Source organism: Cynoglossus semilaevis, chromosome 4, assembly GCF_000523025.1.
Source record: "Cynoglossus semilaevis isolate Cse_v1.0 chromosome 4, Cse_v1.0, whole genome shotgun sequence".
NCBI lineage: Eukaryota > Metazoa > Chordata > Actinopteri > Pleuronectiformes > Cynoglossidae > Cynoglossus > Cynoglossus semilaevis.
Genome location: NC_024310.1, coordinates 5,659,382 through 5,674,075, shown reverse-complemented (window position 1 = coordinate 5,674,075; position 14,694 = coordinate 5,659,382). Strand labels below are relative to the sequence as shown.

The 14,694-nt window shown below is 42.8% G+C and overlaps 3 protein-coding genes across 5 annotated transcripts in view; 1 reads left to right on the top strand and 2 right to left on the bottom strand.

Annotated features, from left to right (window-relative positions):
- Positions 1-4,472: 4,472 nt before the first annotated feature.
- On the bottom strand, positions 4,473-8,197 carry LOC103377786 (tapasin-like). 2 transcript variants are annotated; one of them, XM_008308731.3, is made up of 8 exons: positions 8,044-8,197; positions 7,109-7,285; positions 6,746-7,021; positions 6,278-6,607; positions 5,660-6,010; positions 5,200-5,292; positions 5,026-5,045; positions 4,473-4,916 (listed from the first exon to the last, which is right to left on the bottom strand). In XM_008308731.3, the coding sequence occupies exons 1-8, from the start codon at positions 8,087-8,089 to the stop codon at positions 4,902-4,904; spliced, it is 1,308 nt and encodes a 435-aa protein (XP_008306953.1). In that variant the 5' UTR covers positions 8,090-8,197; the 3' UTR covers positions 4,473-4,901. The 2 variants fall into 2 exon arrangements, with proteins under 2 accessions (XP_008306953.1, XP_008306954.1); XM_008308732.3 differs by having other exon boundaries at positions 4,473-4,913.
- Positions 8,198-8,309: 112 nt separating this feature from the next.
- gemin4 (gem (nuclear organelle) associated protein 4) lies at positions 8,310-12,734 on the top strand. Its single transcript, XM_008308730.3, has 6 exons — positions 8,310-8,507; positions 8,706-10,742; positions 10,842-10,998; positions 11,159-11,429; positions 11,585-12,235; positions 12,379-12,734. Exons 1-6 carry the CDS (start codon positions 8,486-8,488, stop codon positions 12,604-12,606), a joined length of 3,366 nt encoding a protein of 1,121 aa, XP_008306952.1. The 5' UTR covers positions 8,310-8,485; the 3' UTR covers positions 12,607-12,734.
- Positions 12,520-14,694, bottom strand: part of LOC103377787 (protein FAM57A-like) — a 3,011-nt gene continuing 836 nt past the window's right edge. For both annotated transcript variants that reach the window (XM_008308734.3, XM_025054859.1), the window contains exons 3-5: positions 14,273-14,492; positions 14,082-14,177; positions 12,520-13,509 (exon numbers count right to left, since the gene is read on the bottom strand). In XM_008308734.3, coding sequence (XP_008306956.2) covers positions 13,213-13,509; positions 14,082-14,177; positions 14,273-14,492 — 613 coding nt within the window. In that variant the 3' untranslated portion in view covers positions 12,520-13,212. The remainder of the gene's footprint in view (positions 13,510-14,081; positions 14,178-14,272; positions 14,493-14,694) is intronic.

Sequence of the window (14,694 nt, the reverse complement as noted above, 5' to 3'; positions counted from 1 at the left end):
TGTGTGTGTGTTTGTGTGTAACGAAGGCCCTGACAGGCTGCCAAGTAGATCTAAACAACCGCATTTTCCTCGAAGTCCCCACTTGCAGTTTCACAGTCTGAGAATCCGTAGCGCTGACCTTTCCTGTCGTCCTGCTGGGAACCACTGACGCAGAACGGTGCGCGCACACAAACACACACACACACACACATCTGGTCTCACTTACATAAATTTAAACTCAGCCTAATCCTGCTTTCAGCAGGGTTTAAAGTGTGGTCGGAACATGCAGCATCACCACAAATGGGTTTTTTCTATTTCCCCCCTCCTTCTCTGAACCATCGACTTATTCAGATCATCTCCCAGTCTGAACCGTGGTCTTAAATACCACCTACTCATATTATAAGTGATGGACCCTCCAGTTGGATGAATTCTTCTAAATTACAGTGTTCTCCGTGTGGACTGATGCTGTTTGACACCGAGGGGATCAATCCTTCATCTTGGTCTTTTCTGCTCGTAAGTCTCCCATCTGTCAAAGGCCGCTCTGCTAATGTAAGCTCTAAAAATACTGAATCTAGAGAGACAAGTCTGGGGGGGGCGTAGTGGAGGGGGGGGTGTCAGCAGGTGATTTATCACTCTCATTCAGATGTCTTTTCGGCAGGACAGGAGTCCGAGCTGATTTTGTTTTGAGCCAAAAAATCTGGCAACGAAAGAAAAAAACTTCAAACAACTCAGAGAAAGATCAAAACTTCGACTTTGGCTCGAACGATAAAATCCAACAACTCATCTGCATCACAATTAGGCTCCGTCACGCAGTTTACAAGTTTTTGGAACAAATTTCACTAATGAAAGTGGACGGGAAGGTTGTGGGGTGTAAAACCGACCACATCTGCCGAGCAGACAGAGCGCGGGTCAGGAACGGCCTGACATCCAACGTTGATTTGTTGCTGATTTTTGTGGTTTTAGTGGGCGAGTGGAGTAGGTGCAGGGTTAATTCAGCATGACCTGTGGCATGAAGCAGTGCCATGGAGACAGTCATGCTCTTTAACCATCTGTGACAAGGTGTGAACTCAGGCAGAGGTCACTCACGGTGTCTCCGTAAAACCTGTATATCCAGATCATTTTTGGATTACAAACTTTTTTTTTATTCAGCGTGAAATTATTAACTTTTTTTTTAAAAGACGTTTTTTCTTCTATTATTGTACTTCTACATATACTGAAAACAAAAAGAGCAAGAAAGCTGTGTTTACAATTGTATTTTCAGTAAGAAAAGTCAGTAAAATCAAACGACACCAAACAAAACTGATTCTACAGAGAAGCTCCTGCATTTTTCATCTTTTTTTCTTAAAATAAAAAAAACTGTAGCTAAATTATTCAACTACCTTTGAAAAACCATCAAAATAGAAATGAAACATTTCAGACAATATAACGACAACACAGAAACTGACTTACTTTTCAACACATGGTGAAAACAGGTGGAAGAACTGAACTGATCACAGGTGAAATGAATCAATGCCTGAAGCCTGTGATTGGAGTTAGAGAAAACTGGAAGACCTGACATGGAGTACACTAAGGAGCAGGACTGAAGAGAAGACTGACAACAAAATATAGAAAAATGAGTGGAAAATATTACCAACTCAGAGGAGACGTCTGAAAAACAACAACATATTATTATTATTATTATTATTGGTGTTGTTGTTGTTGTTGAAAAGCGAGCACGTCAAAAGAAAATAAAATTGTATATATATATATATAATTAATAATATAAGTAGGTTTGTGATAACGTTTGTGATAACTTTTCTGAGAATCACCGAGATCATCATCATTAGGAGCCGTGTGTGTGTGTGTGTGTTTAGTCTCTCAGGCCCATTCTCACTCACAGTTATTGCCCATTAGTTTCCATGTAAACACAAACAGACACAAATAAAGGTTAGAAATTCTCCACACCATCCTCCTCCACATGTCGTCTGATGTCACAGCCGTAAACAAACACGTTTTCATCCACACTTTGGCAACAGGTTTCCCAGAAACCCAATCAAGACGTTTCCTTCTGAGATTGTTCTCTTCACAGATCTCCATGATGCGGGCTGCATAACTGAGCAGTGACACAACATTCTTGCACCATCAGGCTATAACGCTGGTTCGCTGCACCTTATAAATCTCCTTCCACTTGGCCTCGCTGTCTCCTACTCACTGACACTGACTGTGATGTTTTATCACTGGAAACAAACTGTGTTTCAGGCTGCTCGCTGACAGCAGCCTGTCATAAGGGGAGTGAGGTCAGTCAGTCAGTCAGACAATCAGTCAGACAGACAATCAGTCAGACAATCAGTCAGTCAGGAGTGTCAACATTCTTAGTTAGAGATGCCAGATATTAGCATTATTATGTAATATCTGTAAGAATCGTTTTCTGCTTTTCCTCCGATAATGAAAACCTGATAACGCAATGCCTGGGTTTCGCCAAATGATGTGTGCTCTAAAAACAGTTCTGGGGAAAAATTACTGTATATAAAAGTGAAAGTCACTAGATGGCAGCATTGCAGATCATTTTAATAATCTATTTGAATAATTGTATGAACTCATACAGTGGTTCATACAGGCCCTAAATAGTATTTCAATTTGGAGGGAGTGTAAAAAAACGTCTGTCCTGTAGGGGGGGGATGGCAGAAAACAATTGAGAAACACTGTTAATGAAGAGGCGACACTTAACCTCTTAGTATCGGTTGATAATGGTATCAGAAAAGTGTTTGGACGTTGTCGGCACATCGTAAATTGGCAAATAGTTAATATCGTACATCCCTACTCTTGGTGTTGGAGTGACTCGACTGTTATTCCTGATGTGTCAGTGCAGCAGAGGAGAGCAGAGCCAGACGACTGATCGACCATTACTGCTGTTTATTATTCAAAGACCACAGAACCTGTGTGCTCTCAAGGCTGCGATACACAATAATCAACACACACACGTCAGACCACAACACGAGAGCCTGTGACAGCAGCAGCAGAGTAAACTATCAGGAGTGTTCCAGCCAGAATCACAAATGAAAACAGACGTAGAAAAACACAAGGTACGAATCACGTTACCGAAGAGTGAGAAAAGGAAGCTGTAAGTCATTTCAGGGCCATTTGTGGATAACAGAGCTCTCCATCATGATCTTATCTCTCTCGCCCTCTCTCTCTCTCCTTCTCTTTGGAGTCTTTTTGAGCCAAAAAAAATTCTTTCTTTGGAATAAAGTAAAGTCTGTCACTGTGATACCGTGTATTATCTGACAGAGAAATACAACGAAATAAGAAAAGAAATGAAAGGAGATAAAATAACAAAAGGAACATTAAACATTAATTTTAAAAAAACATTGCCAACCGAAAGCATACTCTAACTGTGTGTACAGTAAATGTGTGTATTGAAGTTGTGATGTTTTCCCCTTGTGGTGAAACAAAATAACTACTTAGACTTGCTCGTCGGGCATTTTCCAACAATGTGGTTGCGGGTAAACTTCCACGATAGTGTCTGGTGTCTAGTTGCATCCTGTAGCTTTATATATATATATATATAAAAGTCCTGTTGGTTTTCACACACCAGAGCTGACAATTATTACATCATTTGTTTTATCAGATGATGGATTCATTTTAGCTGAAATCTACTCATCTTTTTTAAAAAATCTCTTGTTAATTAAAATACACTAGTAATTCATCAGTGAACTAACAGTTGCAGTCATACGTCAGCAGTCATACGTCAGCAGTCAGATTTCATACACCACCACACAGGTTCTAATCCACAGACGTGTCGGTCAGACTGGATTTTAATCGGTGACGTCATTTTCCCGCCTTCAGCCTCTCTGCTGCAGTTCACATCATCCGTCATCGACTCACTGATCCTCATACCTGCGGTTATTTCTCCGCTCTATCTTAAAGTGCTGCACAAGCAACTTGTTTTAAAAGGCTGATGGTATCTGTGCGGGCGAACAGCAGTGTTGATGTTGGAACTGATCTCCTGTGCGTCCTGAGGGGATGCTGGGTAGCTGCCTGGGATTTTTTTAATAGTAGCTTTTCTCCCCCTCTTTTTTCTTGTCTTTGGTTGTGGCGTTTCTGCAAGCGAAGCCAAACTTTGCGTCTGTGATTTGAATTAATTATATTTGCAGTCTCTTTGACTTATACTCTGCAGCTGCAATGCTGCCATCTAGTGACTTTCACTTTAATATACATTCGTTTGGCGAAACCCAAGCACTGCGTTATCGGGTTTTCATAATCAAGATGAAAAAACTATTCTTGCAGATATTATATAATATGCTAATACCCGGCCGATAATATTGGTCGGCCGATATTTGCGGACATCTCTAGTTAATACAATAGTGATTTTTTTATTGCAGCTCCATCTGCTACAGAATATGAAACATCATCAAAACAACTATTGAATGTTTGATCAGGTGTTTTAAGATACATGAACAGAGCTGAGGTCAAATCCGTAGGTCATGAAGGTCAACACACTGAACAGACGGGTCCAACGTTTCTGTGAAGTTTTAATCAAAGATTTTCTCTATCAACTGTGTTTTCTGTTGGAAAAGGCTTTTTAAAGAAAGAATAAAAACACATCAGTAGGCTTGGATATTTTAAGATTGTTGAGAAGCTGAAAACTGTTGCACGCAGGACTCCAAACTACAATTCAACAGTCAAGGACAAATTAAATATTTCAAACATAGATCTATTTTACATTATCTGCCTTTGCCATTCTGTTTTTTTTCTTGTTCCAGTTGGTCTCAGTTGATGTCGTTCTTCTGTCTGATGGAGGTTTTCAGTCGTGCAGCATCTCTGATGCAAACAGAATCTTTTACTTTGAGTATTTGAAGTCCAGAGTGAAAACTCCAACAGGAATGGAACCCCTGACCTCCTGGTGACCAGTGACGTTAAAACCTTTATGACTGGTTTTCTTTTCAGTAGGGTTTCTTCTGTTTTCACACACAGAAAAAAGAAAGGATGAGAAAGAGGAGAAAATTATTGTTATAATTATTATAATTAGTAAAAGTAGAAGTAGTGGAATTATAAAGATTATCTTACTTCATGAATCTTCTTTCTCACTGTGAATGGAAGTGAAGAAAGTTATTAAATTGGTAGTTAACATTTCACAGGTTAATTATAAAGAGTGTTAGTAATCACTTATACACCCATCACACCCGTACATATTTATGATCATTAATGTATGTAACCAATTAAAACCTAAGCCACGCCCACCTGAGCTCAGGTACAGCAGCATCACGCAGAGAACGAACAGTAGAGCCAACACGATGAAACCCATGGTGATGCTGAACAGCCAGCTGCTGGGCTCTGAGCAGGACACACACACACACACACACGTGTCATAGACATAAACCTTTGCACAATATTTCTAATCCTAATCTTAATCTGACCCTAATTAAATCTTGGAGTTCAAAATGCCCTCTCATCCAGAACTGATCTGAAAAAATGTCAAAAAAATGGACAAAGTGTCCCCCAGCACAATGGTAGTGTCCCCAAAAGGACAAAGTGTCCCCCAGCACAATGGTATATACTGTAAATGATCCTAAGTAACTGTACACAGTAGTTGTAAAAGGCCAACACGTACAGACAGGCCCGGTGTCAAAGACGTCCCTCTGCTGCCACACTGTGGTGAGCTCACCGTCCTACACCACCATCTTTCTGACTTTTCTCTCACCTTCTACCGTCAGAGTGAAGCTCTTCTTGATGGGAACCCTCAGGGACTTGTGGGAGACGCTGCAGATGAACTGACTTTGACCAAGGTTCCTCAGCGAAGTCTGGAGGTAGAAGAAAGCCGACACGGAGTACGTCATGTCCTGGGGGTTGTGTTTGTGGCTCGACAGCAGGATGTCCACCTTTTTAGGCAAGGAAGTGCCGACCCTCTGGCCTGAAGCAGATGGCTCCTGTTCATGCCAAACTATTTCCACATCCAGTGGGTAATATCCCACCGCCTCACACACAACCTTCTGCTCCTCACCCTTCTGCAGGAGGAGATCAGGTTGAATGTTTATGGAGACACGGGGAGGCTCTGAGGGAAAGAAAATGAAAACGTTCAGGCTGCTACATCAGCTCTTCTCAGGAATATGTTTCTTTTTTCCTTTTGGACTGTTAACTATTTCATGCTGTCTTCTGCATCTAACTTCTAAAAAAAAGTAATCTAAAATGTACTCAAGGTAAATTTTTATTTGTAACTAATCTTAATGATGGAATTATTAATATGGAAAAAAACTTCAAGACGAATATGCAAAACTATTAGAAAAATTCCACAACCCTTTTCTCCGACTCATTTTCTCACCTTCGACGTGCAGATCCATATTCATCTGAATGGAGAGTGGATTGACAGACAGGGAACAAATATAGAGCCCCTCGCTGATGGTCTTAGTGAAGGCCAGAGAGTAAGAAGCATCGCCGTCTTCCAGAGCCTTCAGTCCAACCCCAGTGCCCTCAGTTTGACCTGAGCGGCTGTTATAGCTGAACACTGTGGTTCTCTCCCCACGGCGCTGCAAGATCCACTCCAAAATGAAGTTTGGACTCTTGTGGTCCAGAGCAAACTGGCAGTGAAGCTTTGGTTGGGAGCGTAGACCTGTCCTCACAAAGGGGGTCTGTGATTTAATGACCACGGCCACTGTGGAAACAATGAGACATGAATGAAAATGATTTAGCAATGTTTTTATGGAGCAAAGAAGAGGTGGAAGATACTGTATGTTCATGACATTAAAGAAACGTTCCGTGTATGAACAGTTTCCAACAAGCCGAGTCTCACCCGTTGTCGTGAGTACCTCCCTGTCTGCGATGGTGGTCCAGTTGAAGAAGTCCTGCTTTTCCGGGGCAGGTTGGTCAGATGGGCGTCGGAGGAAGCCACTGGTGACAGACAGGCCGTTGCTGGGTTTAATGGTGAAGCGGAACCAATGGTTGTACTCCTGATTGCCCTTCCCAGGCCAGCGGACATAGCTGCCATGTGTGCTGTACCTATACAGCTGACACTCTAACTGCTCCGCCTCCCATACATCCACATACCGACGCAAATCCAACCTAGATCCTACAACAACAAAAGAAAAGTTCAAAAAGGGTGAATGATGAAGTCCCACCACTCAGACTGTGGGATACAGCAGTGAGTGACCTTTACCTGTCACCATAAAGGTGATGACCTGTGGGTTAACAGCAGCATCTTCCTTTTGACCAAATTGTAGAAAAGCCTCCCTTGGTATTTGCTGAATTTCAGGAACACCTTTATCATTTAAAGACACCCGCTCATCAATGAACATACAGGGCAGCCATGACAGCTGATGGACACACAGGACACCTAGGAGACAAGAGGCAAAGAGTTTAGTTCACAGTGTAATTACTGTTCATTCAGAGCAAAAAATAAAAAAGTTTCATTCGTGTGTTTGCATATAGTGGATAAGGTAAGTCTTTCACAGTAAAGAACTAGAAACTGGAATAACAGGTTGTTCTGTATTTTAATTACTTAACGCTGAAAGATTGCGGAAATGTTCCACTTTGATGCTTTGATAATTATTCTCCTACTGTAGGTTCCTAAAAGAATTAAACAGTTCTTCACAGCAATGTTAATGTGACCAAACTTACAAACCAAACCAAAATTACATCTAACAAACATGGACGAAGCTAAAGACAGTGCAACAGAAAGCTATGTGATGTTACAGAAGTATTGCGAGATACTGCAAAGTACTGTACGTAGTACTGTATTTTATAGCAACAGAAGGCTTTGACCGACGTCCATCATTATGTCCAACAGGGTGTTTAACCGTCAAATGGGAACACACTCGATCAACACATAATCATCGATTTTATATTAAATTAATTTAATCAACAAAATAATACACATGTCCCAGTGTAGTTTATTTACACGTAGAAGTGAATTAGACGTAAGAGACATAAGAGTCAATTGACAAAGGACGATATTCGCAATAATCAGTAACTTTTTAGAATGTTACAGGCATTCTGCTCAGCATGAAGTACTAAACGACATTAAGAGCCGAGAAGCTCGAAATGTGTCTATTATTACACGCACTCCTAGACGTGGCGAGTAAAGAAACCTACCTGTACACACGTACAAGCTGACGAGTGTCTTGAAAACCACTCTCATGATCAAAAATCATTCGTACACGATCATATCGATTCAGCTAGATCTGGCTTCAGCTGCACGATAGCTTTTACTTTCACTTTGCAAGAAAACTGACTCGACAGTTCGCAGTACTGCGTTTGTCCTGAGGTGGCGCTGTGAAAAGCCTCTGGTAACAGCGAGAGACCATCTTGTCTTTAAAACGTTCACGTTGTCGCGGAAGAACGTACGCGCTCTTTACAAAGCTGTTGACATGTAGTTGAAAAGTAACCTGTAACTGTGCAAAGAAGAACGATATATTACATTTGTCTTTTTTTTTGTTTACGTTTAGTAAGGCGCGTGCTCTGGGGAAACCGTCTGAGGAGAGGAGATTATTTAAAACACACCAAAAGACGCTGTACATGTAGCTACACCAGCAGCATGGCTTTAACGATGAATCATGGTGTGTCTTCTATTACAGATATGACATGGCGTATATACGTATATTGTGTATAAGTATTGTGTTTAATTTGGTTTTGGATCAGTGAGGTTGCATTCGTTAGAAACTCTATTTGTGAAAATGCATTTTGCATGCCAAGCTAAAATTAGTGATAATTTACTGGACCTTTCCTTACTTTTGAGTCTTTTGTTTTATTTGCAGACATAGCAGTTCTTCAGGGAGCTTTCCTTTTGGCAAACAAGATGTGTTTGCCTTCATCCCTGTCCTCTCTTCAGAAAGCTGACTGGAGCAAAGTTGGACATTCAGTTCTGGAGGCGGTCCAAGAACTTTGTGGACAGGATGAACTTCCCAGTCAACCTACGGACTGGAAACAGAAAGTAGTTTGTGTTGTCTGGTTGAAGGCTTTGTGTGGAGAGATTGAAGATGATGTAGAGGCTGCATGGAAGGAAAATCCTTTCTTCCCTCTTCAGAATGGCCTTCCTGACGTCAACCGTGCCGTCCTGCTGGAGCTGGTGAAGTCAGTGGCAGCTGCAGATGTTTTTGCTCATATGCTTCTGTGTCTTCCCAGAGCTCAGATTGTTCCTGAACTTGAAAAGCTGGCACAGCATGTAAAAAGCAGCCCAACGAGAGAAGATGATGTGCAGCTGTTTCTGGACGTGTGGTGGGAACTGTGGAAAGGCAGAGATGAGCGGAAAGTGAGAGAAGTGGACAACAAAGAAGACACAGGAACCATGTTTGCCAAGGAGTTTGACCGTGTGTCATCTAAGACGTCGGGCGTTTCTCCTCAGGCTAAAAGGCTCAAGCTAGACACCGTGGAAGAGCTGGTACCATCAGCATCCACTGATGTTCTACACATTTTACTTCACACACTAAAAGACATTAAAGACTCTGTGTCCTCCACGGATGTCTGTCACAAAGCCCTCAGTGTGTCCCTTGATTGTCTATACACAGCCTATATGATTGACCAGGAGGACAAACTCCCAACTAAAGACAAGATGCACATATTGTCCAAAGCTGTTGGCATCAGAGCAGAGCATGATGGGAAACTGAGTCCTGAACTTATTTGGGAGGTTCAGAGAGACTTCCGTGCAGCTCAGACACCCTCTCAGTTTCAACCCAACACAATGACACTTGGAGAAGCCTTGGATCTTATAACAGACCTGACACAGTTCTGGCTAAACAGCACCACCATCAAACTGGGAGACGGCGTCAACGTGAGTTACTCTGCATTTAGATTAGAACAAAGTGTCAACAAAGTTCTGGCCGCTCAAAACAAAGCTTGTTCATCTGAAGCCATGTGTGAAACGGACGAACACGTGACTAAGATAAACACCCTCAGAAGTTTGCTGAAGTCGCTGACTTTTCCTGCCTCACAGACCACGCCCGAGACAGAAGCAGAGGTCACAATGACCATCATAAACCACCAGCTAGATGACTATCAGAACTTCGCTTTGTTGTTTGCCAGTGAGGAGAGCTGGGCTTCCTCCAATGAGCACTGGTTGGACTGTCTAGAGAAGAACAAAACAGTCTTTCAGCGGCATGACATTCTGATCAGCCTCACCTCCACCGTCATGGGTAAACTCCAGAGCGAGAACTCAGACGTGAACCAGGTCAAAAAGCTGATCAAAGTCACCGCAGACATATTCTCAGCACTTACCTTAGAAGACAAAAACAAGTCACTGGAAGCCATGATGCAGTTGTCCACCAGGGGGTTTTTTGGACACGTTGTTCCCACTGATGTGACGACAGGTTTTGAGAAGGAGCTCAACATGACCTTCAACTGCATCATACAGGGAGGAGGCGGAGCCTCGGCAGCAGATTCACAAAACAACCTGAGCACAGCTGCCACTCTGGTGGCGAGAGTGGCCTTCCAGAACCCGGAGGCCACGCTGAGGTCTTGTTGCCACGCAGCCATTTTCAACAAGGGGGCATTTTCTCTGATGGCCAAGATCCTTCAGCAGCTGCCTGGACTCAGAGAACAGACTGGGGGAATTAATGAGTCAGAAAAGAGCCAAAACGATTATCCCTGTGAGGAGAAGAAAGACGAGCGTGACGTCAGTCTCCTCTGCAGATGTCTGCAAAACACAGTTAAGAAGAAATCACTGTCATCAGGTGAAAAAGAGCAGTTTCTCAAGTTTGTGGATCTGATGATGTCGGCTGATGGAGAAGAAAGAAGTTGTGGCTTTTTGACACAGCAGGAAGTCGTGAATGTCTTTGTTCTGCCATATTTATCCAAAGGTAAGTTTCATGAAAAAAGTCTTGTTTAAAAACTTAATAAGAAACACAGTTAAAATAAAAATGCTCTTTGTTTGGATGCCTTTCTCCACCTCCCTCCAGGTAACAGTTTGTTTGACATTGAATTGACTTTGAAACTTCTCCACACTGCTCTGAGTGTTGATGTCCTGCATCAAACGTCTTCTACCCACTGGGTGTTGGGCTGTTCTCCGTTTCCACTGCTCTACATCCTGGCTCAGCTGCTCAACCAGACGCTCAGGTTCGTCAAAGAACTGTCTAATTTGCACTGTTACTATATTATTTTAGAATATTACTGATTCAGTGATTCCCAAAGTAGGAAAAAATGTGCAAAAAATGTTTGGGAACAGATGTCCTCAGGTGCAGAACTGTAACCTGTATTATTTCCCTGTGTCTGTTAGACTTTGGGAGCAGCCACCAGAGGGCTCTGTCCATCATTGGTCGATGGAGACCAAAGAGCTACTGGAGTCGGTGCTGGCCACATTAGCTCAGGTGGTGGGTGTGGAAGTGGCAGCAGACCCAGACACTTGGTCCAGGGCTCTTTTCTGGCTGTACAACAAGGTGGAGGAGCTGGACTGGACAGTGCGGTTCCACCTGAAGCCCGTGTGGGGAGATCACTTCAAGAATGAAGTCCCTTTGTCTCTGCTGACTGTATGTGATCTACCTGAGCAGGTAAAATAGAACTACAAATTTTTTTAGTGTGTGTCCATGTTTTTTAGTAAGAAAACAGGTGTGTGTCCATGTTTTTTAGTAAGAAAATGTAACAATGCAACTTTATTTTATAAAACACACCTTTTATAAGTTGTTCTTTCCTCCTTTGTTGCCAGGAGTGGTCAGGTTTGAACCTGCCTCAGTACGGCCAGGGCAGCGGCCTTTTGCCCTGGATGGAGTGCTGCTCCATATCAGACTCTCTAAGAACAGCCATGCTGTCAGGCCTCTCTCTGGACCAACGCCTGTCCGACCACGTCAACATGTTCAGTAAAGGCCTGTTGCTGGCACTGACCCAGACTCTGCCCTGGTGCTCCGTGTCCCAGTGGTCCAGGCTCCTGGAGACACTGAGAGAGCTCATCACCTCTGGTCGTCTCCACGTCCCCTTCTCACTGGAGTACGTGGACCACCTGCCTCTCCTGGACCTCAGGAGGTTTTCGTGCGAGCTCCGCCTGTCAGTGCTCCTGCTGCGCGCCCTGCAGCTGCTGTGTGGGTCCAGCTGCTCAGACTGGCTCTCAGAAGAAGGCTGGACATATGTTGGCAGACTCTATGCTCACGCCATGAGGGAGATGCTGAACTCTGTCAAAGCTAAGCTGCTTCTTGGAGCAAATGCTTCCCACACTTCACCGATGGTCACTGAAGAGACAGCAATCTCAGTGGAGGAAACATACGACACTGGAAAGTCACACATGGAGGAGCTGGAGAAACCTCCCAGTCAGGAAGTCCTCTTCGTTCTCAGCCAGCTCTTCTGCCATGTTCAGCACATCCAGGTACAAAAGTTCTTCTTTAAACCATGTTCAGTAAGACTTCTTTTCAGTCTGATTGACCCGGCAGTAATGTTGGGTTTTTATGGCTTTAAGGTAGTAGCCTTGAGCAGCTTTAAAGTGTCTTTGTTGAAATGTCCTCCTTTCAGGTGATGATGCCAACAGGCCAGTGTGAACCTCTCTTCCTGACCAGTCTGGAAATCCTCAGCCACTACGAAGCCATCATGGCTGCCTTCCCAGACAGCAGCAGTGCACTGGAGAGTGACAACACCCGACACTTTTTCACCACCATCACAGACAATCTGGAGAACCAGGAGATGAAGGTGGTGCTGCAGCAGAAGATCGCTCAGCTTGTTGTGGCTGTGGAGGCTCACTGAGTTCACGTGTCGTCCACAGTCGAACTTCAGATGTCCTGATGTCTAAGCTTGAGGTTGAACATTTCAGTAGCCTGCTGTTAAAGGAACGTTTGTTCAGTTTGTTACTGTGCTGTAAAAATGACACTCTGTACAAATTTGTTTAAATAAAGAGACAATTCCCCAGAAAATATTTCTGTAATTACTTCCTGGTGTTTTACCAAATTAATTACACACAATAAAACTTGATGCCGATTAGTTTTATTGAAAATAGTGCAACTGTATAAAAAAACTGTCTGCAAAACAGTGAAGAAACATCAATTTAGTGCAATTCAGTCACTTCTTACAAAATGACTGACTTTTAGTCAAAAAACAAACAAAAACAAACAAGAATATGGTTACAAACGGCAAGATAAAGCTAGAAGCACAATCACAGTAACCATTAGTTAAAATGGTGTAAATTTTATTAGGCTGTGTAGTTGTTTCTATTGCCTCCTACTGGTAGCTATGTTTTGTTGCGTAGCACGTCAAACTACTCCATACAACCAAACTTTAAAGTACCCTTTTTTCACGTTAATTTAAAAAAAACAGTGCAACTTCAAAGACAGTTTAAGGAAAAAGCAAAAACGTTCAGTCCATCTTGTCCTGTGTGTTTGTGTCTGCTGTCCTCCTCTTCTGTCCTCTCAGGTACAGCCTCCTGGCTTTCTTCAGCAACAGGATAAACCAGTAAATCTGTGGCACCAGTATCACCAGGTTACACACATTGCAATGCAGAGGCAGGACAAAGGGCACTCTGTGCAGGGGAATCCTGAACTGTCGACCATACATCCAGTACATGAAGGGAAAGACCAAGATCCGACAGGTGAAGAAAGTGAGGAGGACGATTACGCCGTTGATTCTGTGCAGCCTGCTGTTGTCCAGACCCAGCTGGATATCAGGGGACAAATCAGAAGTAGATGAGAAGATCGGTCCTTCAACACAGCTCCACAGATATAGTTTCCCGAATTCAAGACTCCCGAACTCTCATATATCAGCGCTTAGAATCAGCACTGAACGCATGCATAGGCTGAAGTCTCTCATTACTGGGTATGGTTTTTTTTTTCGCACTTTTTTTCATCCTTTGGCTGGGTTTGCAACATATATTAAAATATATAATTTCACGTTTGTTATTTTCACACTGACAGCCACTAGAGGACATTCTAGGCTTGTGTACCAGTATCTGCTACTCCTGTACCACTGAAAATGTACATGTTCGAAATTACCACACTGATAGCCGCTAGAGGGCACTCTAGCTGGCTGGTATCATTTATACACATAAATACAACTGTATTTTCCAACTTCCAGACACCCGTCATCACAAACACATCTAGACCATTTACTATGTACATCAGAACAGTGTAATGTGACAATTTCTTTTAAACAGTACAGATATATTCACAGGTAACATATTTTATGTTTCTTCTAACATACAAAAAAGTTTTAATCCAAAGATGAATTACCTGAATGAGGATCTTTCCTAGACAGATGAATGGAGTGCTGAGCTCTGTGATGAAGAAGCAGCCAATGAAAAAGTCGCCCAGACCTCTTCTTAAGAACTGTGGGTCAAGACACACTAACGTGAGGCCGGTCAAACATCTTGTGTGTTTGTTCGTGTCTGTGCGAGTTTATAATTGTTTTGAACATTCCTTACCAGAACTACAGGCAAGAACACAACGAGCAGCACCAGGTGATGCAGGACCAGCATCCATTCTCTGAGCAGAAAAGCTCTCACCGTGTGAAGAGAGTGTCTGCTGTGGGCACCTTCGGCACTTTTGTCCCTCTGAGTGTAAAAGTGGGTCAGATACATGGCGTAGATGTCGTAGGCCATATACGGAGCCCCAAACACGACAAACCCGTTGACCAGCCAGTGACTGTGAGACGAGACAGTGAGGTTTTAATGAATACATGTGTAGGTTTGGTAGCCTAATATGTCATTATCTTTATGTGTCATTAAAACATTTGTTTGAAAGGACAGCTACATCACGTAGTTTCACGTAATTGCATGATAACTTTCACGTTATTTCGTGATAAGTTTCACGTAATTTGTTATTTTGTGATAAGTTTCACGTAATT